Source organism: Columba livia, chromosome 11 (assembly GCF_036013475.1).
Source record: "Columba livia isolate bColLiv1 breed racing homer chromosome 11, bColLiv1.pat.W.v2, whole genome shotgun sequence".
In the NCBI taxonomy this organism is placed as follows: Eukaryota; Metazoa; Chordata; class Aves; order Columbiformes; family Columbidae; genus Columba; species Columba livia.
Genome location: NC_088612.1, coordinates 369,875 through 389,932, shown reverse-complemented (window position 1 = coordinate 389,932; position 20,058 = coordinate 369,875). Strand labels below are relative to the sequence as shown.

Below are 20,058 nucleotides of genomic sequence, written 5' to 3'. Positions count from 1 at the left end.
AATCTAATTAAGCCTCCCTAAAGTACCAATTCCTAGAACAATTTGGCATCCTGTTCTGCTATGGTAATGAACACCGTCATTGTCTATCATTGCACGTTCATGCTGGTTGGTCTGTCAGCTATGATCCTCTCAGTAAACTCTGAAATTTGTTTCTGGCTCTCAAATTAATACCTATTTATATTTATTTCTTTAGAGCACAGAAATAATATTTCAAAAGGATAGGCTTGATTTTCCAAATACACTGAGTCTACTCATCAACCACAATTGTGGCAGCTCAGCAAAGATAAACAAGAATTTAGATAATTGTGTTGTTTCTGTGCCTGACTGCTTAATGGAAAATCAGTCCAATAGGCGACCAACTTGAAGTCCTTAAAACATGAAGTTCATGCTCTTCTCTCTCAATCAGCATCAGCAAAGAAATTCTGCATTTGCTGCTGTTCAGAACTTGTCACGTATGCGTCAGTGTTTGTTTCTAGATCAGCAGGAGGTTACCTGTGCACCACCAAAGCCTTACTGGAATGTGGATATCAGCCCGGAAGGTGTGAGAGAGGTGGTTATTTACCTGCCTTAATTGTCCCCAATGAGACCTTTTCCATTAAACTTAGAACAAATGTGATTGCATCTGCTGTTGGAGTCCAAGTCAGTTCTTCTCTAAGGATGCCCACTTAGAGCTCCTGCTCTCAGGATGTCAGTTCCAACTGCCCAGTTCCTACGCAAGGAAATCTGCTTTTAAGTTGCCAGATGTTGAATTCACATGAATAGGAATTCAACCGTTGACCCCAAACCAAAGTGCAAGAAGCCTGCTTGTGGTGCAGTAACTGCGGCTCTTTGAAAGGTCTTAGCTGTATAGATTCCACAATCCACTCTTCTTTCCTATAATTATTATATTTGTCCACAAAATGTCTGCATTGGAAAAAGAAATGAAAGACAACTACAGCCTTTCTTATATGGGTCAGAAGGACTTTATTTTTGTGAAGGATAGCAGCCAAATAAATACTTAGCTACACAAATGGTGTGCATGTACTTCCAGAAGCCAAAGTGCTTATCTGTGGGAGAACAGGAAAGAAAATAGATGTGACAGAGAACAGATTAGCAAAAGCAGAACAACAGCTCAGTGATCCAGTTGGCCTTTGTTTTAATGACTGCAGTGATGGACGGTGATTTATGCTATAAATTCAGCATCTTGAGGAATCTGTTAAGGAAGTAAGTTTCTTCACCTTAGTTATCCTGAAGCAGCGTCTCAGGAACAGAATTGTACAGGAAGCTTATTTACCTATATATATTAAGCAACCTCTAGACCACCAACAAACAATAATCTTCTTCCTCTCATTCATCTTTCAACATAATTTATTTCTCTTTAGAAGGCAGAAGGTGGAGCATGTAGTGAAACAGTGTTTGACTAGACACTGACATTACATGTAATGTCAGCACCCTGAATTTACTGTGCAGCGAAGTCAAGTGCAATAAAAGCTCTGTTAATATCTTTGCCTCTTACTGGCACCACAGGTAGACGCTAATGCTTCCAAATCAGCACCAGAGCTCTCATTCCAGCAGGCCTAGGCTCTCTCTAACATGAGCCCTAAAGGCCGCGGGCCTAGGCTCTCTCTAACGTGAGCCCTAAAGGCCGCGGGCCTAGGCTCTCTCTGACGTGAGCCCTAAAGGCCGCGGGCCTAGGCTCTCTCTAACGTGAGCCCTAAAGGCCGCGGGCCTAGGCTCTCTCTAACGTGAGCCCTAAAGGCCGCGGGCCTAGGCTCTCTCTAACGTGAGCCCTAAAGGCCGCGGGCCTAGGCTCTCTCTAACGTGAGCCCTAAAGGCCGCGGGCCTAGGCTCTCTCTAACGTGAGCCCTAAAGGCCGCGGGCCTAGGCTCTCTCTAACGTGAGCCCTAAAGGCCGTGGGCCTAGGCTCTCTCTAACGTGAGCCCTAAAGGCCGCGGGCCTAGGCTCTCTCTGACGTGAGCCCTAAAGGCCGCGGGCCTAGGCTCTCTCTAACGTGAGCCTGCCTCTCCTGCATCCCAGCCCCAGGTGGATCCCTTCTCTTTGCGGTCTCTTTGCCCAGTCACATAAACCGGAGCATGTGGCAGTCGTGCAGCCTCTCAGCCTAGCTCTGGAGCGGGACTGAGGGCCTGATTCATCCCAGCATGCGCTCCTGTTGAAATATTGTGGCTTCAACACTTTGGAGACTCTGGATGATACTTTAAAGTAGCAAAATATGAATATGTGCTGGGATTTCCTCTAGGTACTTGTACATGCATAACTAATGACTTGGGTTTTTTTCTTGGGAATTATGACTTAAATTATAAGAGGATTTATCTTGAGTGAGATGTAAAAGAGCTAGAAAATTACAATTTCAGAAGTTTTCCAGCCAATTGCTTTTCAATTACAGGGTCAATTGGTATACATCTCTTGTGCTTTATTTTTTTTTAGGAAAAAAATAGGAAAATAATTTATGGATCACATTGAGTGAGTTTTGAGCACTCAGTGGAAATTAAGAAACAGTTTAGTATGAATCCCAAACCTTTGTCCTGTGTTAACCAGAGTGACCGTGTAACTGCAGCAGTAGGTGTGTAGCACCCCATTTGCCCTACTGCAAGCACCCGATTCTCTTTCCAATCTCTTACTGCGTTCTGTAGCCGGTCTCACTGACTAAGGGGCGCGGTTGAGCCAGTAATTTCGTGGTGCTCATTTCTGATATCGAGGTGCTGAACAGAGATCAGGTGTGTTAGTGAGGACCGATCCCTGAGCCTGGACACGTGGGCGGTCTGGGAGTTTCCTTCTTCAACCGGGTTGCGCCGGCAGCGCTGGGCGGCACACGGCGCAGGTCAGACGCCCCATCTGCGGCGGCGGGAGCGTTGCGGAGGCTCGCTGGCTGCGTGTGGGGCCCTGGCAGCGCCGGCCCTTTGTAAAGGCGCGTTCTGCATCTGCAGGGGAGCGAGACGGGCTTGATGTGCTGCCTTCTCCACTCATCCCACTCCCCCGATTTCCCTTTTAAAATACATAGGCTAACAGAAGAAGAGTTGTTTGGCAGGTATGAAATTGCAGAGTGCCCTGGAGGGTTATGAAAAAGGCATCTGCAAATATGCTGAGTCAGTGGTGTGAGAGACCCCAGAAAAGATACTGTTGTCTCTTCAGCAGAAGCAAGTTTGTGCAGCCTTGGAGCGTCAGAAAACAGGAGCGCGATGAGCAGGGTCAGTCACAAGATCGTGAGGCAGGCCTCACAGGACCAGAAACAGCAAGAGGGTATCAGAAAGCGTAGAATCATAGAATCATTTCGGCCAGCAGACACCCTCAGGATCATCAAGTCCAACCATAGCCTAAGTAGCACTAAAACATGTCCTTAAGAACTTTGTCCATACGCCTTTTAAACTCCTCCAGGGACGGTGGCTCCACCACTGCCCTGGGCAGCCTGTTCCAGTGCCTGACAACCCTTCCCCTGAGGAAGTTTTCCTAATATCCAATCTAAACCTCCCCTGGTGCAACTCGAGGCCGTTTTTCCTCTTGTCCTGTCACCTGCTGCTTGGGTGGAAAGACCAACGTCCTCCATAATGTAGGTGAGGTGAGTTAGTGTGCAGGCCTGCAAGAATGTGTAAAGAGCTCATGTTTTATACCTTTAGGAGCAGGAATGCAAATGCAAGATGAAATCTTGAATGATGTGGTTGGAAGAATATTAGGGCAGTGACTGCAGTTACGAGTGCTAGGCTTAGGCTCAGCAGGACCGAGTTCAGTTAGTTTTCTCGGGTGGGCTCTGGGGCCCCGGCGGCCCGGGCGCAGCACGCTGCTCTGCCTCGTGCTCCCGAGGACACAGAGCAGCCGGGGACTCCAGCCGAGAGGAGCGTGCTGCCGAACCGAGCCCCTCGGGCGTACGGAGAGCCCCAGAGCCCCCTTCTCTTTGGACGCATGCTCATTGCACCACCAGCTTCTCTGCCTAATGCCGTTCAATCTCTTTCCTATCTCTGTGCATTTACTCCTTACTTCTTTATGTTCCTTCCATTTCTACATTACTATAAACCTTGAAAATCAGATTTTATGTTTTGCAGTGGTGTTGTGTATTCACCATGTTAGATCTATCATCCTTCTTGTATCTCTCTTGTTTTCTTATGTTGTAAGCTCTTTGTGCGCTGTAAGCAAACACCGCCCGTTGTTTTATACAAGTAAACAGTGCCGCTACGTTACAAGTCTGGGTTTGGCTGGTTCGGATTTAACAGACTGCGCAAACTTCACTTGCCCGAATCAAAGGGAACAGTTCCACTTATGGCCTGAATCAAATCAAAGTGACTCAGAAGCTGCTCAATGCCTGACCTGTTATGAATTACGCAGCCTAAAATACATGCCACAGTAAAATTCTGGTTTGAGTCTTTTTGTTGGCATCAATTAAATCCTCCTCCACTGGAGTATAGATCTTTTGTGGCCTTTTATGATTATCAGTTTGTCTTTGATTTTAACTTTGTGCTTAATAATGAATGTTTTGCTTAATAGCAATTAGAATAGTTAAATAATGTTTTGGTATATAGGATTAACAGAGTAAGAAGCAAATGTGAATCTGGTGTGTTCAATTTGAAAATATCAGTGTGCAACAATTATATCAGTTGTCTGGATTTTCCTCCTTTGTATCTGCACAATTGTCCACGAGGTAGCTTGGAAGTTACATTATTGGAACTGAAGGAAATTGTGTGAGAAAAGATCAGAATTCTCACCATCTTTAATAAAGGTCTGTTTGGATTGTAGGCACTTCTCCTGTCTGTCTTCTAAATACATGTGCCCTGGCGTTCCAGCAGTTATGAGTACGTTGTTGGCCAATATAAATGCTTTCTATGCTCATACTACCGCAGCAACTAACGTGTCTGCCTCAGATCGATTTGCTGCCACTAACTTTGGGGTGAGTAGGCGTTCTTTTTGATAGAATTCTGCACGGTTTTGTCCAGTGAGCTATGGAGTATGTTCTAACATGAAGACTGGTAATTAGAATCTCTCATTAGTATTACTTGAGAATGGCACAACTCAGCTGGGTATGGCACAGCAAAATATTTTCACTGCAGCTTTGTCTATCAGGATAACAAGTTCATCTCCACAGTTGAAGGGAGAACAATAACTACATAATAGTACTTAGCTTATTCTCACAAAATCTCCGTTTCAAAGGATAATTTTCAGTCACACTTTTACGCCAAATTCTGCTGTAAATGAGCATCGTTTTGTACACATCAAAGGGAGGGGGAAGTGCTTTCTCCAAGAGTGGAAGCAATTACAGGGCAAAGGTAAAAATGTAACAAGCTTGTCTGTTCTAATAGAGCTTGCTAGCATAGCTGAAGACTTTGGACTTTATACTGAATGGATGCTGTTAGTCCATTTTTGATCAGAGACAGCAGGCAGTGTTTTCCACTTTCTAGATATTGTGCTATTTAACAATGCGTCAGTCATTAAGAAAGGAAAACAGTGTGCAGGAAAGCCCATGTCACCTCGCTGGTAACAGCTGCACGGTGTTGGTGCATACCATGTAAATCGCAATACAGAACAGCAAGAGAAAACAAAGTGATAAAAGATGCGTTGCCTGGCCTTGAAAAACAGATAGCTCAAACCAGCGCTTTTACGTGAAGCAATGGAAAGCAATCAGTTTTTCAAATAAATTAAGAATGCAGAGCAGCTTTCTGAAACCCCACCAGTGACAGGAACCTGCAAATTCTAATGCAACATGTGCTTGTTTTCTTTTTACAGAGGGAAAAGTTCATAAAACTGCTGGATCAGTTGCACAATTCTCTGAGGATTGATTTGTCCAAGTACAGGGTATGTGCAGTGCCTTCTGCCTGGGGGACAACTCAGGGGGTTTCTGTGTCAGTATCCCCGGGGGCTCTATCTGCTGGAAGCTGGAGAGACTAATCCCTCTCGTGGCATAGAAGCTGAAAATACAGGGTGCCAACAAGACACCCCAAATCCTTTGGAACAAAAGCTTACAGATTTTGAGCAGTTTAGCAACAATATTTTTCCAATTTGGGAAAAAAAAAAAAGGTTATTATTTTCTGTCCAAAAGCTAAGAATGGGTCAAGGAATGAGCAGACATTCAAGAGAGAGTAGGATCCAACAACTGATTAATTTAATCCCTAACTTCATTATGTTAATTCCTCTGGGAATTACCTTTACTGACTCAGGTAGTGCAAGTTTCAGTTACTGCTGTATTTATTCTGAGAGGCCGACAACTTTCCTACAGCTTCCGTACCAAGATCCTGGGAGTGTTCCTACATGCTTCCGTGCAATAGGAATTCAGGTTTCGTCTCTGCCTCGGGAAGCCCTTTCGGCTGGGCTCTGATCCAGCGCCGGCCTTTCAGGAAAGCAGCGTCTTTGGCTGATGTTCCTTTAGTACGAAGCCGTTCAGTGCTTCCAGTTGCTCTTCTGCTAACCCAGAGATCAGAGCAAATTTTTATACACGATTTCTTCAGTTAAGCTTGTTAATGCATTTATGCCTACAAGTGATTTATGTACCAGGGATGGCCATCGATGATTTTCATTAGCAACATTTTTAAGTCTTTTTTGTAGTATTTTTTACTCCATTAATGTTTTGGAAATATCACAATATTTAGTCATTCATGTTACGAATACAGGCGTGTTATCAGAAGTGTTCCTATTCCTCTTAAAGCGATACTCATCACTAACTTCAGGTTCACCGTTTCGAATCCTTCCAAGCAGCAGCTCAGTTTTCCTAGGGGGCTGTTTCCCAGCGGCCCAGGTTCCCACCTGTAACTCAGCTGTTGTCATTCCTGTCCCCATTCACCAGGATCATTTTCCTGCCAGCAATTCCGAAAGACTCCAGGATCTGAAATCAACCGTGGACCTGCTTACCAGCATCACTTTCTTTCGAATGAAGGTATCGTCCTTTATTAACACCGTGACTCTAAAAGAAATGCTGTCGCCTTTTATTTTCCAGGAAAATCATACTCTAGTTAACACCCCTAACTCCTTCAGTTTTAAATTAAATACCTCAATGTACTGACGATCATTGAACTCATTCACACTTTGTATTATCAGTTTGGTAAAGCCATTATCTATGATAAATAAACAATTAACTTTTCCTTTTTTAGCAATTACTTTACATCTCCTGAAGGAAACAACAGAAATTACCTTTTAGATCAGTGTAAAGTTAAGTCACATGAAGCTAATTCAGCTGAACTCAGGAACACGTAGAATAATGTTTTCCTACTAGTATCATAACACAGTTAAGCAGCAAAATACATCTGATAACTGCACTTGCCTTAGTTGCTCCAGATTTTGATATTCAGGTGATCAAATTCTGAAAAGTTTTTAGAATAAAATGGTACACATAGTTATTACTGAATGCAAACATAGAAAACCAACATTTGTTGCAATAGCATGTGATTGCACTGCGACAGGCACTACATAAAGAGAATTAAACTAATCCAGTAAGTTGGAGTTCAAATTAACGTATCCCGAAAAGCAGTAAAAAGCTGAACCCTTTGCTTTAAAAAATGAAGAGCTACTTGGCTGATTTTCAGAGGAAAGTACATAATTATATGTCTAAACAGTTCCTAAATAATGGGAAAACTTCTTAAGTGGGAAACATAAAGATGTAAACCCTGGGCACATCTGCCTTTTCCATTATATGAATAGTTTCAGTCAAATAAAACTTAGTGATGCAATCTACTTGCTTAAGTGTATGTTTTATTGCATCTTTAAGCTAAGACCACCTTTGGTTATCACGATTTTAAACATTTATATCATTATTATATTTCTAAACTTTTCATCCTGTATTACAGAACTACGTTAATTGCAACACTTAGATTTTTCGTGTTAAATCCACTTCTGCCATGGTCCCGTTCCCGCAATCTGTTCTCAGGTGCTCGAAGTGCAGAGCCCACCCCGAGCCAGCGCCGTGGTGAAGGACTGCGTGCGAGCCTGCCTGGACTCGACCTACAGATACATCTTCGACAACTGCTGTGACCTCTATTCCCAGCTGGTGGACCAGGTAAGCCCAGTCAGCTTGTTTCATGCCATATTGCTCATTCGTTATTTTTAGTTTAGCGTAAGTAAATACAAAGCATCTCGGTGTTCCTTCATACCAGGGTTATTTTCATGTTATTTATGAGAGAAGGAGCAATGTAACACAAACCCACAGATGCCTGTGAACTCTGAAATGTTTGACAATATGAGTTTCAAAATAAACGTGCCAACTCCTAACTTAGTCATTCACATTGGACATGACTAAAATTTTCCAGTGGCTTTAGGGAAGGTGATGTTAGATTATTACTGTTTATTTAAGATCTGTAATGGGGATCCAAAAGATCCAAAAGTGGGTGTTCCTGCGTGTTATATGTACTATCTCTGTGTGTAACTCATGTTAATCACCTCCTGTATTTGCTTTTGTCTTCAACCTAGAATTTTCAAAGATGCCTGCCTCAGTATTTCTAGAAAATACATTAAATATCTGATTATGTGCAGTTGTCTGATGTGAGGTGAAAACAGAACAATGAATAATGAAATTGAGGGTGCTCAAGCTGGAGTTTTGGGAAATTTATCACTATAACAAGAGCAACAAGTAAATCACAAAATATGCTCAGCAGTCCCCACTTCATCATTTTATTAGTCTCTACTTTCATGTTCGAGAGACAACCACCGTTCTAAAGCAAATATCTTGCAGCAAAACAAAAGCCCTGGGGAACAGCAATATTTCATGGGGTAAAGTACGGTCAATGCTCACAGTGTGCAGAAAATGCCATACTGTAATTTCATACCAGAATACAAAGAACAGCTGACGACAAAAAACCCAAAACAAATGGGTGCTACAGATAGTAAAACATGACATCTTGACAGCCTTACAGACACATACATTACTGTCCTCGTTATTTGAGACACAGCACTCTGATGAGTAACTGCCTGATTCCTTATGCAGCAGATGTAGTGTTTTCTGGTTTTAATTAACACTGATTGGAGTGCAGAGGTACCGCCTTGGATTGAAAAAAAACAATGCCTTGGGTGAGTAGCTTAGGGAGCGCTTTGATAACTTTCTGACTCCTTTTACAAATATGTCACTGTTTCTGTTTTCTTAAGAAAACAGCAACAAAAAAGAGAAGTCTTGGCTGGTGCTCACGATGACTGAAGTCCCCTCAATATTCTTTTTGCTATCTTCTCCACTGCGTGAAACCAATAAAGTGCAGATCAAATTCTTCCTGTTTTTTGAAAAGCTCAATACACATTGATCAGTGCAAATTGTTTCATGACTGATGGTGCCAGCACACTGGAACAAAACACAGGGATGCCCTGTATTTGACACCTGCTCAGAGGAATAGTATTGAAGTTGTAGCTGATTTTGGAGAGCTTTTCTTTTGTCTGTTGCTCAGTTCTGGGTGTTGTCTCAGTGGAGCGCGGTGCAGGAGACCAGGAGCTGGCAATAAACTAACTAGTTCTGGAGCCAGACGTTACACAGCTGTAGCCGCACAGTACTTCTCTCTGCTTAGAGGTCTCACCCCTTGGGGCAGGTCGATAATGTGTTACTAACATCCTAGCTTTCGGGAATCAGAGTTTCTGTGCTAACACGACGCTGCAGGCTGGCGTGTGGATGGACCTGCGCTTGCAGAGCTGGCTCAGTTCTGCTGTGCTCTTCTGAGTCCCTGGTCACCTTTCCATTTGGGATTTGGGAACCCAGGCCACTTAATTGCTTTTGAAGGTGCGCCTCTTTTTCTTTAGTAGACATGACAAAACAATAGTAGGTTATTAATTTCTTACAGAAACGCTGTAAGAATTGAATCCTGAAGCATGTGAAGTATGACTGCCAAATGCATTCAAAAGTATGAAGCGGGAAATGAAATTGTGCAGTAGTGAAAGCTGGGGAATGAGGAAAGATTTCAAGGCCTTGGGACAGATGGTAGAGGAGTCTGGGGCTCAAGTGATTTTCTCTTCCCTCCTTCCAGTTTTGGGTGGTGATATGGGAGGGAACAGAAAATTCAGTCTGTAAACACAGACTAGAAACCGGGTCTCCGTTGATCTTTGCTGACCTGTCATTGCACTGTGTGTGTCCACAGCCCGGTGCCGTCTGCCATACGAGCTGCTCTAAGGTGGATAGAGAGTCCGTCCAAAATTTCTGAAGATTCTTAATACATCATTCTTTCCAAGCAATTAACATTCTACAAATGGAAATCTCAGCAATTTTCTTTAATCTCTCTAATGACAAATATACTCCATCTGGTTTTAACAGAGTAAGAAACAAGAAGTTCCTAAAGAAGAACAGGGACCAACAGCGAAGAATTTGGATTTCTGGGCACAGCTTATTACTCTGATGGTCACTATCATAGATGAAGATAAGACAGCGTATACACCCGTCTTGAACCAGTAAGTTATTACTTTGCCCATAAAAAATAAGAATCATGGATTTATTAAAATAAGGACAGGAAATACACTGGAATCAGTAGTTTTATTTTAAATATAACCTAACTAGAGGTTTTTGAAGTATGGAATGTAACAGTGACATAGTTTGACTTAGCACTGTGATCATGGAAAGAGAACCTTTTGTTTCACGAACACTACAGATACGTGTTGTATGAACCATCCCTACATGTTAAATAGAAAAATGTTATGTGAGAGAGCTAAATGGATGGACGGAAGGGAAAGTTCAGTGAAATAGTGTGATGATACTAATGTTATGATTTTATCTTGGCACATAAAAGGTTCAAGTCATGCTGAGGCTTTTTAAAGCATTATAATAGATTTTTAGGCTTGTGTTTGTAAAATAATAATGAACTTCACAAAAACCCCTCAGAAGGAGTACAAAGGAACATATTTCACATCTTAAGGCTGAAGAAAAGGATGTTGCACTAATAGAAATGTGCCATGATGAAGGCCTAGGGAGAAGTTTTAGATTTTTAGAGCTATTTTACAGAGAGATTCTAGAAAATCTGGGCGTAGTGTAGCTGTGATGACTTACGCAAAAGTTAAAACTGAAACCTATATCTGTGTTAGGCTAAACCATTAATAGAGGTGTGCAGTGGCATTTAATGGAAGGGTCGGAAGGGGGAAAGAACAAGTCTGTTTCTTTCAGCCACAGTGGGGTAGTCGGGTGTACACGCAGATGTGCTCGTCTGTTGGTAAAAGGTATCATACCTTTTGTGGGCTCACAATACATTTACCAAAGAAACCTCTTGGCGATAGTCAGAGGTTGGAAGATATTTCATTACCTTCTGAGTTCTTCCTTTCTTCGCTGCTGTTTTGGAAGCAGAAGGGTGAACACTGTGAATGAAACGTCTCTGAGAAACAGGAGACGCCAAGAGAAAGAGATGAAGAGGCTGTGGGTGGAGAAACTAGAGCAACTATTCACAGTAGCCTGGGAGAGTTTGGTGGGTTTTCTGTTTGTTTGTTGTTTTGTTTTGTTTTAAAGTTTTCCTGACACAAAAGCGCCGTGTAAAAACTGGTAACAAAAATGACAGACAGCCTCTTCCCTCTTTTTTACCCCAGAAAAGGGATAAAAGGAAAATGTAAGTTGGATGCATAAGAATATTGCAAAATCTGTGACTCCTTATCAGCAGTGTGTGGCCACGCGGTGTCTCAGTGGGATACCAGGCCTACATCCATTTGAATCCTGCTGTAGAAACGAGGTTACTGGAGGTCCCCGGGAGAGCTCCAAGTAATCCCATAGTAGTTTTCATAATGGTGTAATATTGCTCAAAATTCTTTTCCTCAACCAGTTTTGTAAACTCTATTTTTAAACGTACCTTGGAGGCAAAGAAGATGGTGTGATGGAGCAGTTTGAACTGTATCAGATGGTGAATCCAGATGACACATGTTGTGATTGCCTCAGCAAGCTTTGCAACAACCGAAAGACCACACCAGCCCATTCAGTGGGAGTTGTGTGGCAACCGCAGCTCTGATGTGATAGCAGAAACTTGACAGGTTCGAGGGGAAAACATGAACTCTGGTGTTAAGGTTGTAAAATTCTCATTCTGCTAGTTAATACAACGTAAAACGTGATTGGAACGATTCCCAAGCAAATCCAGGACTTGCCAGCACTTGTCAATATGCATTGTACACACCCTGAGACAGCAGAGGTTGCTGTCAAAATAAATTATCTGTGCAGCTAAAATGATCAACAAATCAAGAACAAAATCTTCAACTGAAATCTGCTTGTGCATTTGGAAATGAAGATCTAAGCTTTGTGCCACTGCGCATCTTCAGTAAAAAGCTTTCCCTTCAGTTGTACAGCACGTAACTCAGGATAGCCATGTGTGTTGTAATACAGATTTAAGAAACAAGACAGCTGTGGTGGGACTTCTAGATTTGTTATTTACTGATTCTTACATCCCTGTAGTTCTTACGTCCTCTATTGAAAATATTAAGTGTACGTAATATACTTAGAAGCAAAACCTTCTGAACAGATGAATACCGAAGAATAACAGGCATAATAAAATCTCGGTCATGTTCTCCCTTGCAGTTTACATGACCGCTTATTGTGTACTTTTCTAAGATGGGCATTTCTCATAATGCTGATAATTCAGCCTGTCAGTTTAATGGGGCTGCGAAATGAGGCTCACAGAACACAAGGTGCGAGCTGGGGACGAGGGAGGAGTGAGCTTGTTGGAGTCCTGTACTTGGAGATCAGTATCAAACATTAATTGATCACCTGGAACTTTCTTATTTATTTTGTATTTTCTCTGAATATTCATGTAGTAGTATGCGTGTATATCTATTTGTATGTAGGTATGTATATTAAAGCAAACTAGAACCTTGTCCTGGTTGGCAATAGGGCTCAGAAGGAGGATTCAAAAGCTTAAGTTCTCTTGCTGAGTGACACCCACCTGTCACGGGATCCTGAGCAGGGCACGGCTGCTTTGCCATCTTCCCTGTCCTCTGGCTTGTCTTCCTAAGCTGTGTGTTTCGAAGGTCGGGGATTTTTCTCATTACATACTTTAAAGTTCCTGCTTAGTAGTTTTTTAAATCTACCAGAAGCCTCTAAGTGCTACTGTAATGCAAATAATAAATTATAGATTATTATTACGTGAGCAATCTTAGAAATATGAGTAGCCAAATGAAAGTAAACCTGACTACCTCTGAGGAAAGCTGTGTCGGCACAGTGCACACCCTGGCCGCAAGAAAAACGGCTCGCACTTCCATATAGTGCGTATAGAGATAAAATCTTCATCAATACTCTGCAGTGTCAAGCTGTGCATGTGCACTTCCACTCTTAATCAAATGCACAAATGGTATTATGACAGTGGGGTAGATTGTTTAAGATACATAGTAAAACATATATACTTGTGTACACACCACTAATCAAACATGCATTTTTCCCAGACCCAGCCTTACATTATGGCGAGAAGACAGTGTCAATATTAAATCAACTTTTAAGTATTTCCTCAGCGCAGCATTGTCGAAGTTGAGCTGTGGTGCTGAGACAACACTAAGGCTGGACTGGACGTAAAGAAATTAAGATAGTTGAAATACATTTGAGCTTTTGAGCAACAATTAAGTGAGCAGCCATTAGCATAACGAAGCCATATCAGTGATCTGAGCTAACAGTTGCTTCACATTAAAGCAACAGAGCTAATGAGCTATTTAAGCCCTTTTTCTTTGCAGATAAGATGAGGGTCAAATACGTCCCTGGAAAGAAAAGCTCGCTTGGATCACATTGCTGCCACCTTTAAGAATTCTTACATCTTTACAAGAATTGTTACAGAATTTTCAGAATTTGATTACTGCTCCAGCAGGTCACACTGCTTTGGATCACGTTTGCTGCTGCTGCAAAGTGGTGCAGTAAGCTCAAGAGGAAAGCCACACAGCTCCGTGTGTTTCCTCAGGAGTGTGTCCTTGGGGGGTTTATGCAGGGACAGATATTTGGTTGGGTTTTTGTTGGGTTATTTTTGCTGGTGGCGCTGTTGTTTGTTGTAAACGACAGACCAATACCTGTCCTTCTGAATGTCCTGTGACATTAGCGTTCAGTGTCTCGCTAGACGTCAGCTTGGCCAGTCGGTGACAGTGCAGATGGTGACTGAAAGGTCAGATGTTTTCTTTCACATAGAATAAGAAGAAGCTGGGATCTATGGAAAAGTTGGGGAAAATACTTGCTTAATAACAGCAAAGAACATGTAAAAAGGACTGTTTCTGAGAGATGACATGAGGCGTAGGACCAAAACTAAACTTTTTAATTGGAAGTATTTCTTTTTCTACCTTTTATAGTCCTTACTGTTTTATCCATACTTCAGAGTGAAGTCTTCCAACAGTGATTTAACTAGTATAATCCAGTGTTGCTTCACAGACAGCTTCACATTTTGCGGTGTAATAAGGGAAATAAGGAGAACCTGTAGCTGCTGAACGTCTGAGCCACCTGTGTCGGGTTGTGTCATAAGCCATCTGATTTATCTGAAGTTGAAGAATTATCTGTAAGACAGGTGGATGTTTCTTGGTTTACAATGTCATGTGAGAGGACTGGTGCAACACTCAGCTAATTTCTTAGGCCTCTGACGTTAGACACGGGGAAGTTTTTACTTGAAGATTGGGTGGTTCGTGTAATAGTACAAAGCACAAGACAGAACAAGGGGAGTTATTTTGTGGCATACTTGCCTTTCTGCTGTGCAGCTGTAAGCATCATTTCCAGCATCAGGTGAACTGGTGTAATGTGATTGATTACAGGTTCCCGCAAGAGCTGAACATGGGAAAAATCAGTGCTGAAATCATGTGGATTCTGTTTGCCCAGGACATGAAATATGCTCTGGAAGGTAATTAGAATGAACTATTTATTGCACTAGAGAGTTCACCGAGACTGTTTGCCACTGACATCAGATGCCTGTGAATGGTAAGAGTTTTCTGGCATGCTTGTTCAAGGTGTTTACTAGATTACTGGCAGGCCGTTGCAAAGGAAGCGAACTGTTGCACTGCAGCTATATGAAGTTATGTGCGGAAGAAGCAGACAAAAGAGCTGTAGCTTGAAATGCTGCTTGTTCTTACCTAAATCTGACAGAAGAAACACAAATATGCTTGCTAGACAGTGCCGTAGGCATTCCATATTTTCTTACTAGCTGAAAATTGCTGATGGCAAGACATTTTTTTTGCTTTGAATTCTACAAGATTAGGAGCAAGCCCTTAAATATGTCGCACGCGATCCTCATGGTTTTAATGGAGTTCATGAAAATGTATTGCATCCTGCTCTGCCAGTCTCACCTTCCAGGTTATTAACGTAGGCTGCCATCTGTTCATATGTGGTGTCCAGGGCTGCGATGGCAATCTTTCCGTGATTTGATTTAGTGTTAATCACCTGAAGCAGCATCTTTTATGTTACAAAGTTGATTCCTTTCTGCATCCAGTCAAGAAGCAATGCAGTAGTCCAACAACACTGGCAAAAGGAATGCTGATGTGATAAAAAAGATTGAATTAGCTCATCCAAGATCATGTTTCTGGTTTTTCCCATGCTATATATTTCCAAATATATCCAGTCATTCCCATCAGCTTAAATTCAGGAGATGAGTGTGTCATAACTCCATTCTTTAACAGAAGGCTATTACCAGGACCTCCAGTTACGTTCCTTTTCCCCTCTTTTCTGACCTATAGCAGTTTGGAATGGCTGTTCAGACTGCGTCCCGTCCCCGCACAGGTGCTCCTGGGTGTGCTTGGGGCTGTTTGGAGCGGCAGCTGCTGCTGAGGAGGTCCGTGCTCTCCAGCCGCGCTGTGAACCCCGTCCCGGTAGCAGCCGTGATCCCGGCACGGCAGCCGGGACAGCGCCGTGATCCCGGCACGGCAGCCGGGCAGCCCTGGTTCCTGCCCGGCACGGCAGCTGGGACAGCGCCGTGATCCCGGCACGGCAGCCGGGCAGCCCTGGTTCCTGCCCGGACAGCCCGGCTGGGAGGCTGCTGGGGTGCGTGGAGGGGACAGAGGGCACCGCAGCGCCCAGAGCCGTGGCCTGTGGCTCGAGAGGAGCGCAGCAGCAGCTGCTCAGCTCGCGAACGCTGGCAGCGTGTTTGCTGTGGCGGGGTAGGTGGCTGTTGGCAAGAGCTCCCTTGCTGGGGGAAGGAGGAAGGTGTATCCCAAAGCACCGGTCGGGGCTCCACAGCGGCCAAGAACCAGGGCTATACTGTGCCGAACTGGCATGCCTTGCAAACAAAACTGCTGAAGTCTGGTATTGAGTTCATCATTTCATTCTAGATTTTCTTCCATTCTAAATTAATAACAATCTTTAACCTCTGTGTAGTGTTAAAGGTTTTATGCAAACTTTAACAAATTAAGTCGACAGTAGTTCGATAGTTGTAATTTTTTCTGATCTGAGGAGGTGCGGTTATTTTTATGTATAGGTTTTGAATGGAGAAGCTATGACACGTTTCTCTTTGAGACCTGACTTCATTAGATTTACCCCTCTTTTTGCTTTTTCTCTGCAGGTTATTCATAAAGCAACAATGATTTGCATGATAGATTATACATTGTCGTTTGGCATTTAGTTTACACAAGAATATCTGAGCTTATAGGATGTTAATGTTTTTGTACTGTCTGTCTGGTCCTTAAGTTGTTCTGTATTTATGGTGCAAACAAATGAGAACAGAGCATTTCAGCAGCACTGGAAGTCATTTGTTACTGGTATCATATGGCAAGAAACCTTCTACAAGTATGAAGATGTGAAGGTTAAAAGATTATGAAAAAGAGAAATGAGTTGAAATTGGTCATGTAATTTTTTATTCTATGTCCTCAGAAACGTTGTTTTCAGGTCTTTCAGATCTCTTAACTTTTGAATAGGTCAGATCAAATGTCCAAAGCTATCTGGTCTATTAGAAAGAGAACATTCTAATTGCTGTTATTATGACAATCTAATTCTAGTAGTGGCTGGTAGACCTGGATCAGGCCAGAAGTGGATTAGCTGCCGTGTAAATACAGCAATAAACGGTGTCAGTTCTGCAGAGCTAAGATTCCGAAGCGCCAGGCTTTATAGAAATAGGAGAAGAACAAGAAGGTCTTTACAGCATTTTGTGCGTTTACCATAGATTTGTTTTTCGAAGGTTGCTGTTGTCCTCAGTGCATAACCAGATATCGTCATCCTGATTCTCTGACAGATTCCTCTTTCATGACAGGAACTGATAAAGTGATTGGAAAGAGAAGAGACAGGTCTGAATTGATGCTGAGCACAGGGACAGCATGCAACAAAACAAGCAGAAATGGCTAATGCTGCCCAGAGAAATGTCACGGCACTTGGTGTCGGATTGCAGCTCTGTTTTCACTCTAGATTTACAAAGTTCCCCTTAAGACAGGATATAGCCTCAGCTTAGCAGGAGACTCCAGAGCAGATTTGAGGAGGTGGCTCTGAGGTGGTGGGAAGGAGAACACGGCGGCATCAGCCAGAATGCAGGGTTTCACCAGGATATCAAAACATGAGACCTTTGTATTCTGGTGTATCCCATTCTGCGTTCACGCATTTCAACACATGTATTCCATCCCCGTTTCTCCAGAGGCCTGAGGAGTAGAGAGTCATACGCAGTCTCATGGGGGATTCAGAAAGACAAGGAAATTACATTTGGGGTTAATAATAAACTTTCCTTTGGCAGATAATCAGTAAGATTTAATGTGACATGATGGGAGGAGGAGGGGAGTTAGCGATGTCCTTCGGTCGGCGTACAGGCAGGGCAGTTACTGGCAGCAGCCGCATGCCGTGTGTGCCGAGCGCTGAGCATCCGGCGGAGAACCTGTCACGTGCGGCACGCACGTCCCCAGGCTTGCCTAGAGATCACTGTCACCATACCAAATGGCACTGTTCTGTTGAAGTTAATTAGACCAGCTAATGAAGACACATAAAGTGGACAGAACTGCTCCCGGGAGCTAAGTTAATATTTCTTCGTGGCATCATATTGTGCTGCATCACTGTGTCATTTTACCAGGAACTACCGCAGAGACTCCTGGAATGGCATGACCTGGCCCTTGGGGGCATCCCACCGTGTCATTTCCTCATTCCTAACCCATTTTCCTTTATTTTTAAATACTGAACCGTAGTCAGAACAGTTACCACTGAGTGTTCATACTTGCAGTACGAGTCTACAGTAATCTTAGTAAGTTAAAGCTTCTTTATGACTGGTGGTGGTGTCTGTGTGGGGCCAGATGTTACTAGAAAAAACGGAGTGCACCAGTGAATGCCCAGCTTCATTATTTAGTTTTAATTTGTCACTCAATAATAGCAGTGTATATTTCCCCATATACTTAATGAAAGCTCTGGCCTTATTTAATCTCCTTTTAAGCACTTAATATAATGCTGTCCTGAAACATTTTTAGCTCATACCCAAGCAATCACTGACTGTAAAACGTTTGTACACACTTTTCCAGTGTTGCCTAATTGTGAGCAAGACAATTTTGCTAGTCAACGTGTGCTACTGCTACTGTGCTAGATAGGTTATTAGACTGTAAATGATGCTTTAAATGAACCCTACATTGATTAATAATTAGGGGCTATTTACAACTCACATGGCCCTGTCCTTTCCACCAACTAATTAGCTGAGTGTGCAGGTAAGGGCGAAGTGTTGTGCTCAGCTGGAGGGGCTGTATGTCTTCTATAGGAGCAGGGAGAAAGCTGTGTCTTACACCAAGGGGCAGTCAGGGCTTCCCCTGGGGTTTATGAGGTGTCCCGGCCCAGAAGAATAACTGGCCTCTTCTTTCTTCTTTCACTGTTCTTCACCAGTAGCATTCGTAGTTTTGCAAAAGCTAGAGATAAGTTAGACATAAGTCTAACTAAGTCAGACTAAGTGATTGTGACATAATTAACTAGCTACACATAAATATTCTGTGTAGTAGTTATCTCTGAAACATTAAAGCCTGGAAACTGGACAAGTTTGGGGGATTTTTGTTAAATATTCACCTATATTTATGTATATTTAGTTAGTTTGTTCATTTTTACAGCCACATTTCCTTCTTGCAGTTCTTGTTAGTAAGGGTTTGAAATACTCTTTGGAACAGCCTTGTTAGAATCCTTCAGGGAGTTCAACAAAAAACAGGGGCGAGGAAACTGCTGTAAAATAAAATGCTCTCAGCTTTTGTACCAGAATAAAGGAAAATTAGAGCTGAACAAAATATCAGATGGATTACCTGAACATTTAAAATGTTCGTCTTTTGTGAAGGTTATTAGATTTTCCTTTTTAGCAACTAGTACATATCAGAAGTGACGTGGATACTCAGACTGATGGTACCTAAGGTTAAAAAGGAAAAGAGAACCACAGTGAACAGTATTCTACTCCAGTTTGTTAAATGGCATGGTATCTTCAGCGTCATATAGATGGTTCTGTTAACAACCACAGCTATGACTTTATTGACAAAACACCACGACACTACCAACATAAAGCCGGAACATAATAGTTGTATTACAGTTTCTTTTTGTTTGCTGCCTTAAGAAAAGCGTCTTGGCTTTCTTAGCGATTGCTGAAATCAGCCCCGGTTACAGCGCATTGCAGTTTGGTTACCGGCCCGCGAGGAAAGTGCCTTGGATTACAGTGCTTCCTGCAGGATCTTTTTATACATGTTTCTGTAAAAGAAAAACAGCTGGCACATCTGTCTTGCAGAACGTCTGGAATGGATGTATCTGTACAGGACAACATGGGGCCAGTTTTCCCTCCAGGAAGACTGACACAGATCTCCAAACTGCTGATGTATATTCTGTGTCGTCCCACATTTGCATTCACTTGTGCAAGTTTTTCAGAAATTGAGAAAGTGGGTCCTAATCTAGATTTAGAGTTCGTACCGTGGTGCTCCTGTGATTTCTGACAGAAAGGGGTGGTTACTGCCAATAAACCCACCTGATATCATCCATTAAAACTGTCTCACGCAGGCACCATTTTCTCTGTTCTTTGGTTCGTATAGACTGAAGAGGTAACACACGTGGATACACGATGGCTCTGTAGATCACGTCTATTTTCTGATGTTCTGATAGTTAGTATTAGGAATTGAGGGTGCATTTTTCACTTATGTGTAGCTACAATAATATCCTAGGAGACTCTTTTGAAATATTCTTTACAAGTGATAATAGCCCCAAGAAAATACCTCAATTATTCATGATCGACTAGCGCGCTCATTTCTCATGTGTGGTAATTTAGATCTGAACTTAAAAGAGAAAATATAAAT

The 20,058-nt window shown here is 42.6% G+C and overlaps 1 protein-coding gene across 5 annotated transcripts in view; it reads left to right on the top strand.

Annotated features, from left to right (window-relative positions):
- The window catches only part of UNC13C (unc-13 homolog C), a 90,758-nt gene that overhangs the window by 47,070 nt on the left and 23,630 nt on the right, over positions 1-20,058 (top strand). For all 5 annotated transcript variants that reach the window (XM_065076365.1, XM_065076367.1, XM_065076368.1 and 2 more), the window contains 6 exons: positions 4,723-4,873; positions 5,707-5,775; positions 6,761-6,850; positions 7,838-7,966; positions 10,193-10,326; positions 14,614-14,699. In XM_065076365.1, the coding sequence (XP_064932437.1) occupies positions 4,723-4,873; positions 5,707-5,775; positions 6,761-6,850; positions 7,838-7,966; positions 10,193-10,326; positions 14,614-14,699 (659 nt within the window). The remainder of the gene's footprint in view (positions 1-4,722; positions 4,874-5,706; positions 5,776-6,760; positions 6,851-7,837; positions 7,967-10,192; positions 10,327-14,613; positions 14,700-20,058) is intronic.